This window comes from Rhinopithecus bieti, unplaced genomic scaffold (genome assembly GCF_001698545.2).
Source record: "Rhinopithecus bieti isolate Rb0 unplaced genomic scaffold, ASM169854v2 scaffold_10589, whole genome shotgun sequence".
Lineage (NCBI taxonomy): Eukaryota > Metazoa > Chordata > Mammalia > Primates > Cercopithecidae > Rhinopithecus > Rhinopithecus bieti.
The window spans coordinates 79,503-88,170 of record NW_016807065.1 but is presented as its reverse complement, the minus strand read 5'-3'; the positions used below and the strand labels follow the sequence as shown (position 1 = coordinate 88,170).

Below are 8,668 nucleotides of genomic sequence, written 5' to 3'. Positions count from 1 at the left end.
AGACAGGGTTTCACCATGTTGGCCAGGCTGGTCTTGAACTCCTGACTTCATGATCCACCTGCCCTGGCCTCTCAAAGTGCTGGAATTATAGGCATAATCCCAAAATTAGGCACATGGCCTAATTTTGTATTTTTGGTAGAGAGAGGGTTTCACCATGCTGGCCAGGCTGGTTTCAAACTCTTGACCTTGGCTGGGCACAGTGGCTCACGCCTGTAATCGCAGCACTTCGGGAGGCCAGGGCTAGTGGATCACTTGAGGCCGGGAGTTTGACACCAGCCTGACCAAAATGGTGAAAACCCCGTCTCTACTACAAATACAAAAATTAGCCAGACTTGGTGGCACATGCCTGCAATGCCAGCTACTCAGGAGGCTGAGGCAGGAGAATCGCTTGAACTCAGGAGGTGGAGGTTGCGGTGAGTTGAGATCACATCATTGCACTCCAGCCTGGGTGACAGAACAAGACTCTGTCTCAAACAAACAAACAAACAAACAAACAAAAAACTCCTGACCTCAGGTGATCTGCCCGCCTTGGCCTCCCAAAGTGCTGGGATTACAGGCGTGAGCCACCAGGCCTGGCCCTATTTATTTTATTTTAATTCTTTTCTTTTCTTTTTGTTAGACTGGGTTTCACTTTTGTTGCCCAGGCTGGAGTGCAAAAGCGTGATCTTGGCTCACTGCAAACTCCAGCGCCCAGGTTCAAGCAATTCTCCAGCCTCAGCCTCTGGAGTCGCTGGGATTACAGATGCCCACTACCACACCTGGCTAATTTTGTATTTTTAGTAGAGATGAGGTTTCACCATGCTGGCCAGGCTGGTTTCAAACTCCTGACCTCAAGTGATCCGCCCGCCTCAGCCTCCCAAAATGCTGGAATTATAGGCATGAGCCACCGTGTCTGGCCCTATTTTATTTTCTTCCTAGCACTTAACACTCACTGACATGACCATCATTTGCTTTTGCTTTATTTATTCAACAAGCATTTATTGAGGACCTACTGTGTGTAGGCATTCCAGGCAGCGGGAACAGCAGGTGCAAAGGCCCTGGGGTGGGAACATGCCAAGTAGTGTTTAAGATGTTAGAGATAGCCAGGCATGGTGACTCATGTGCCTGTAATCCCAGCACTTTGGAAGGCTGAGGTGGGCGGAGCACTGAGCCCAGGAATTTGAGACCAACCTGGGCAACATGGTGAAACCCTGTCTCTACAAACAATACAAAAAAGTAGGCCAGTGTGTTGGCACATACGTATGGTTCCACCTCTTTGGGAGATTGAGGTGGGAGGATGGCTTGAGCCCAGGAGGGCAAGGCTACAGTGAGCTGTGATTACGCCACTGCACTCCAGCCTGAGCGACAGAGCCAGACCCTGTATCAAAAAAAAAAAAAAAAAAAAAAAAAGATGCTAGAGAGCTATAAATTGCCAGGCAAGGAGGTTCACACCTGTAATCTCAGCACTTTGGGAGGTTGAGGTGGGCGGATCTCTTAAGCCCAGGAGTTCAAGACCAGCCTGGGCAACACGGCAGAACCATGTCTCTACAAAACAAGAAAATTAGCAGGCTTATAATGCCAGCTACTAGGAAGGCTGAGGTGGAAGGATCATCTGAGCCCATGAACCCATGAGGTTGAGGCTGCAGTGAGCTGTGATTGCACCGCTGCACTCAAGCCTGGGTAACAGAGTGAGACCTTGTCTCAAAAAAAAACAAAACGCGCTGGGCGCGGTGGCTCAAGCCTGTAATCCCAGCACTTTGGGAGGCCGAGACGGGCGGATCATGAGGTTAGGAGATCGAGACCATCCTGACTAACACGGTGAAACTCCGTCTCTACTAAAAAAATACAAAAAACTAGCCGGGCATGGTGGCAGATGCCTGTAGTCCCAGCTACTAGGGAGGCTGAGGCAGGAGAATGGCGTAAACCCGGGAGGCGGAGCTTGCAGTGAGCTGAGATCGGGCCACTGCACTCCAGCCTGGGCGACAGAGCGAGACTCTGTCTCAAAAAAAAAAAGAAAAGAAAAACGCTGGAGATACATTAGTAAATAAGGCAGGTGCAGTCTTATATTCATGGTGCTTGTATTTTAATGGGGGTAGACATAGATAAATTGATATATATTGGGTTGGTGCTAAAGTCATTGCAGTTTTTGCCATTAAAAGTCATTGCATAGGCCGGGCGCAGTGGCTCAAGCCTGTAATCCCAGCACTTTGAGAGGCCGAGGCGGCTGGATCACGAAGTCAGGAGATAGAGACCATCCTGGCTAACACGGTGAAACCCCGTCTCTGCTAAAAACTACAAAAAAATGAGCTGGACGTGCTGGCGGGTACCTGTAGTCCCAGCTACTCAGGAGGCTGAGGCAGGAGAATGGCATGAACCCAGGAGGCGGAGTTTGCAGTGAGCCGAGATCGCGCCACTGCACTCCAGCCTGGACGACAGAGCGAGACTCCGTCTCAAAAAAAAAAAAAGTCATTGCGGCTTTTGCCATTAAAAGAAATGGCAAAAGCCATGGCAATTTTTGCCATTAAAGGTAATGGCAAACACCACAATGACTTTTGCACCAACTTAATCATATACTGCCAGGTGATAACCAAGTGAGGAGGAAGGAGGTAGCTAGGGAGGGCCTCTCTGAGGAGGTGGCATTTGAGCAGAGTCCTGAAGGGGGAGATAGAGAACCCTGTGGGTACCTGGGGAAAATCTATTGGCTCCGGCCTGGCCTGTGCCTTTTCCCCACCCCCCCAATCCCATCTAGGGTTCAGGTTTCCAAACAGAGGTTGTTGTCTCAACTGCTAGAGAAGGGGAATTCCGATGGGGGTTGCAGGCCCTCAGCCTCTGCGGTCTGCCTTCTTTCTCACTGGCTGTCCTAGTCTTTGAGCTGGTGTTGCCGTGTGGGGCTCCAGCTTGGGGGCCTAGGGTCCCCCATCTGTTCATGCCTGAAATCCCAGCACTTTGGGAGGCCAAGGTGGAGGCAGGAGGATCGCTTGCCCAGGATTTCCAGACCAGCCTGGGCAATATAGGGAGACCCCCCTCTACAAAAATAAATAAATAAAAATTCAAAAATTAGCCAGGCATGATGGTGCATGTCTGTGGTGCCAGCTACTTGGGAGGCTGAAGTGAACCATGGTGACACCAACTGCACTACAGCCTAGGCAACAGAGCAAGACCTTGTCTCAAAAATAAAAACAGGCCGGGCGCGGTGGCTCAAGCCTGTAATCCCAGCACTTTGGGAGGCCGAGACGGGCGGATCACGAGGTCAGGAGATCGAGACCATCCTGGCTAACACGGTGAAACCCCGTCTCTACTAAAATACAAAACTAGCCGGGCGAGGTGGCGGGCGCCTGTAGTCCCAGCTACTTGGGAGGCTGAGGCAGGAGAATGGCGTAAACCCAGGAGGCAGAGCTTGCAGTGAGCTGAGATCTGGCCACTACACTCCAGTCCGGGTGACAGAGCGAGACTCCGCCTCAAAAAAAAAAACAAAACAAAACAAAACAAAACTCTAGACCTGTCTTCAAAGGAGTCACTGAGCCAGCTGCCTGCAGACAAAAGAGGATGTCACCAGTGAGCCCACCGAGGGACCCACTCCAGGCTGCATCCTGTCTTGGCTTCTCCTGGTTCTTGATGAACTTCGTGACTCCTCCTTCCATGGCAAAGAGGGGGCTGAGTGGCCTCTCTCTCTCTTTTTTTGTTCCGCTCTGTTGCCCAGGCTGGAGTGCAGTGCCGTGATCTCGGCTCACTGCAACCTCCACCTCCCGGGTTCAAGCAATTCTCTTGCCTCAGCCTCCCGAGTAGCTGGGACTACAGGCGCCCGCCACCACACCCAGCTAATTTTTGTATTTTTTGCAGATCCGGGATTTCACCATGTTGGCCAGGTTGGTCTCAAACTCCTGATCTCAAGTGATCCACCCACCTCAGCCTCCCGAAGTGCTGGAATTATAGGAGTGAGCCACTGCACTCAGCTGAGTGGCCTCTCTCTAGCCCAGTGGTGGATCCAGTGTGGTCTGGAGTCAGTCTGCTTGGGTTCAAACCCAGACAGGCGCTACCCCGACTAGTGCTGTGTCTCTGAGCAGTTTGCTTGATCTCTCTGAACTCACACCTCCATAAGAGTTTATAGTAACTTCTACCTCTTGAGCAGTCAAGTCTTTATGCCTGGAAAGTGCTTGGTGGAGATCAGCCATTACTTTTGGGAACACCGAGTCTAAGAGTAGGTATCTGGGTTCTTTGTACCCTCCTCAAACCATCTCTCCAGCTCCCGGGGAGGCACATACAATTGGAAGGATATAGGAGCCTCCCACCACCCACCAGGCTGTCTCTTTCAGGGAAAGCAGGGAGATCCCAGGCCTAGTTAATCCCCGGGAGGGGCAGGAGAGTTGCCCCTGAGAAAGATCCCAGTTGACCTCTGTTTTCTCCTGGCTCAGGCCGGGTTAAGGGTGTCAGGGGCACAGAATGGGAAGGTTGGCAAAGGATGAGTAACTCAGGCAGCAGCCCCCCTCCCGTTCCATCCAGCCCAGCCATGGGGCGCTCCTGGGGGAAAGTGCTCCCTGAAAAGACACACCAACCACCAGAAAGAGAAACTGAACCGTTTATTGGCCTAGGTCTGGGTTTCAGGCATTGCGGGGGCACGTCTGGGGAGCTCTATGAGAGGAAACAAGCCCCTGACTGGCTCCTTGCCCCCCAAAGACCTGCTCCCCCAGGCTTCGCATTCACAAGAAATTACTCTGAGGCATGAGGTTTCCTTCCCCAAGGTGAGCTGCACCCCAGCTCTCCAGTGGGGGGATGGGCCAGCAATTCCAAAGGGGTCTGGGCAGGCCCAGAGCTCCCCAACTTTGGCAGCTTCAACACAGACATGAGAAGACAGGACAGCATTCATTCTGGGGAAATACAATGGGGAGAGGGGGGTCACAGACATCACGCCTATGCGCGCGCGCGCACACACACACACACATAAATATACGTTTGTACCGTAACATCCCTTCCATTATCCACAGGTTTTTGTGAAATCCTTCTGGGGCAGGTTAGGGGAGAGTGTGCCCAAGAAATGTCCCTAGCCACTGCCACCCCCATGCTCCATTCAATATAACTTGAAAGAAGAAGGCCGGGCACAGTGGCTCATACCTGTAATCCCAGCACTCTGGGAGGGCGAGGCGGGCAGATCACTTGAGGTCAGGAGTTTGAAACCAGCCTGGCCAACATAGTGAAACCCTGTCTCTACTAAAAATACAAAAATTACCCAGGCGTGGTGGCAGGCGCCTGTAGTCCCAGCTACTCAGGAGGCTAAAGCAGGAGAAGTGCTTGAACCCAGGAGGTGGAGGTGGCAGCAAACGGAGATTGAACCACTGCCACTCCAGTCTGGGTGACAGAGTAGACTCTGTCTCAAAAACAAAACAAAACAAAATCTTGAAACCATGTCAAAAAAAAAAAAAATTTGAAAGAAGACACAGCAGGGTTCAGGCTCAAGGCTTCTCTCTGCCTTGCTCAGGAGACCTGGTACTTTAGCTGGGGCTGCAGGTGTGGACCCAAAAATAGCCTGGGGTGGCTGTTTTGAAAGGAGGGTGTCTGTGCAAACATCGCCCCCAGACTTTTCTCAAGTTGCGCCCTACCCCACATCAGGAGTCCCAAAGCCCTCCCCAGCCACCCACACTGGTTTTTCCCACTTTTGGTGATTCCTCTGTGCCCCAAATAGTGCAATTGACCAATGAGGTCTGAGAATGAGGAATGGACCTCAGTCGCCATCCCCTCCCCACCTCCAGCCGTGGTTTCCGGGCCTCAGAGAGAAGAGGAGAAGTCATCAAGTGGCAGCTGATAAAATTTGGGGAAGCTGTGGATTTGGGCTCTGGAGGGTCAGAGAGGAGGCCTCTAGCTCCTTGGGACAGTGGTTCCGAAGTGGCACGAAGTTGCCCAGAGAAGGTGGCAGGAGGAATACATTCGAAAAGGAGAAATCGGTGCAGGACTGGAGGCCAGGGAAGAAAATGTAGAAATTCTTTGTACCGCTAGGTGCGGTGGCTCACACCTGTAATCCCACACTTCGGGAGGCCAAGGCGGGTGGATCATGAGGTCAGGAGTTCGAGACCAGCCTGGCCCACATGGTGAAACCCCGTCTCTACTAAAAATACAAAAAAAAAAAAATTAACCGGGTGTGGTGGTAGGCACCTGTAATCCCAGCTATTCAGGAGGCTCAGGCAGGAGAATCGCTTGAACCCCGGAGGTGGAGGTTGTGGTGAGCTGAGACTGCACCACCGCACTCTAGCCTGGGCAACAGAGCGAGANCGGGGGCATCTGGCTCGGCAGCCCCACGTCTCTGTCTGGGGTCACCCAGTGGCCTCTCCATGAACCCCTCTGCCTTGGCCTGGTTGTTGGTCCACCCCCACCTCAGACCACCGTGTTGCCCTCCAGAAATGTGGGCGACGTGGGCATGTGCGTGCCCCTCTCCAGGGAGCTGGAGCTGCGGAGTGGCAGGAGGTGGTGGCCCGGGGTCCCGTCCCGCCTCCGTCCTTGGACCCCCACCCCTGGCCGCCAGCACTGCAGCGGCCGAAGCACCTCCCGACGCAAGTCCCGGCTGCGCCACGTATAGATGACGGGGTTGAGCAGCGAATTCAGGGTGGCGAAGGCGAAAAAGTAGTGGGCTTTGTAGAGGATCGGGCAGGAGTGGACGGGACAGGCATAGTCCAGAAGGAGGATGCTGAAGGCGGGCAGCCAGCAGACGATAAAGACACCTAGCACGATGGTGACCGTCTTGAGCAGGGCTAGGGTCTGCGGGCCAGCCACGTCAGCGTGGCTTGAGCGGACCACGCAGTAGATGCGTATGTACAGGGCCACGATGGCCAACAGGATGATGGAGAAGATGGTCACCACGCACAGCACATAATGCTTCGCGTAGAGAGGCAGGACAGTGGAGCAGGCCTCAAGATGGCCCAGGCAGTTCCAGCCAAGGATGGGCAGGCCACCGAGGACCAGAGAGATGAGCCACGAGGCCCCGATGAGCAGGAGCATGCGGCAGCTCTTGTCGCTGCCGTACAGCTTGACCTTGGCAATGGCCACATGGCGCTCGATGGCGATGGCCAGGAGGCTGAAGACAGAGGCGGAGAGCGTGATGAAGGCAGAGCCCTCCCGGGCAAACCACTGCACGGGCGTCAGCCTCAGCGTGACAGAGCCGGAGAGCAAGGTATTGGCTACGAAGGCCACGCCTGCCAGCAGATCGGAGGCAGCCAGGTTACCCAGAAACAGGTACATTGCCGAGTGGAACTTGCTGTTTCGAGCTACCGCAATGAGTACCAGAAGGTTTTCCACCACGATGGCGCAACAGAGAATGACGATGAAGGCCGAGGCCACCTGGCGGGAGGTCGTCTCCTGTGTTTCCAGCGTCTCTTTGGTATAATTATAGTGTTCCTGGACCTTGTTGGGGTTCAGGTACTCCGAGTACAAGCTGCCCATGGTGGGGCTCAGAGGCCTGCTGGGGCCATGGGGCTGTCAGAACTGCAGAGAAGACAGACAGACAGACAATAGGTCAGAGCTATGGCTGCTACCTGGGCTCTGGCCTCGGATGGGCTGAGATTCAATTTCTTGCTCTGTTACTCTTCGAGGAAGGGCCACATGAATTCAGAATCATCATCATCCCCGTTTACAGATAGGAAACCCAGAGAGGTTAATTCACTTTCCTAAAGTCTCAAATTTAACCAGCGGCAGGGCCAGAGAGACTGGCTCTGCGGCCTCTTATAAGCCCTAGGCTACACTCTTTCTTATTTATTTTATTTATCTATATTTTAAAGACAAGGTCTTGCTCTGTCATTCAGGCTGGAGTGCAGTGGCGTAATCATAGCTCCCAGCTGCCTTGAACTCCTGGGCTCAAGTGATCCTCCCACCTCAGCCTCCCACCTCAGCTTCAGCTACAAGCACATGCCACCATGCCTGGCTAATTTTTTTTTTTTTTTTTTTGAGACAGAGTCTCGCTCTGTTGCCCAGGCTGGAGTGCTGTGGCGCACTTGGCTCACTGCAACCTCCTCCTCCTGGGTTCAAGTGATTCTCCTGCCTCAGCTTCCCGAGTAGCTGGGATTACAGGCACCTACCACACCACACCCAGCTAATTTTTTTTATTTTATTTTAATAGAAACGGGGTTTCACCATGTTGGCCAGGATGGTCTCGAATTTTTGACCTCGTGATCCGCCTGCCTCGGCCTCTCAAAGTGCTGGGATTACCAGTGTGAGCCACTGGGCCTGGCTGCCTGGCTAATTTTTTTTTTTTTTGTAGAGATTGGGTCTCACTGTGTTGTCTAGGCTGGTCCTGAACTTCTGGCCTCAAGCAATTCTCCTTGGCCTCTCAAAGCAATGAGATTACAGGCATGAACCATGACATCTTGCCTATTTTAATTTTCATTATTAGTTTCTAGAGATAGGGTCTTGCTCTGCCACCCAGGCTGGAGTGCAGTGGCATGATCATAGCTCATAGTCGACTCAACTCCTGGGCTCTAGTGATCCTCCTACTTCAGCCTCCTGAGTAGCTACACGCTTTCAAAGGGACAGAAGCTCCCCCAAATAGCATGAAAAATAGAATGTGGACTTCCAGAAACCTTGTCCACCTGCCCAGAGAGCAAGCCCTGGAGGTTTTGTCTCTTTTCTGGAACACAAAGGCGCCTGCGGCCTCATGCTGACCTGGGTCAGGGAGAATCTCACCACTGATAGCTCCATGCCCTGCTCATTC

At 53.0% G+C, this 8,668-nt stretch overlaps 1 protein-coding gene across 2 annotated transcripts; it reads right to left on the bottom strand.

Moving 5' to 3' along the window:
* Window positions 1-4,544: 4,544 nt before the first annotated feature.
* On the bottom strand, window positions 4,545-7,467 carry S1PR2 (sphingosine-1-phosphate receptor 2). 2 transcript variants are annotated; one of them, XR_001886991.1, is made up of 3 exons: window positions 6,342-7,467; window positions 5,718-5,923; window positions 4,545-4,844 (listed from the first exon to the last, which is right to left on the bottom strand). XR_001886991.1 is itself a non-coding variant. In XM_017879849.1 (2 exons), the coding sequence occupies exon 1, from the start codon at window positions 7,402-7,404 to the stop codon at window positions 6,343-6,345; it is 1,062 nt and encodes a 353-aa protein (XP_017735338.1). In that variant the 5' UTR covers window positions 7,405-7,467; the 3' UTR covers window positions 5,260-5,923; window position 6,342. The 2 variants fall into 2 exon arrangements, 1 of the variants encoding a protein (XP_017735338.1); XM_017879849.1 differs by lacking the exon at window positions 4,545-4,844 and having other exon boundaries at window positions 5,260-5,923.
* Between the last annotated feature and the right edge of the window lie 1,201 nt (window positions 7,468-8,668).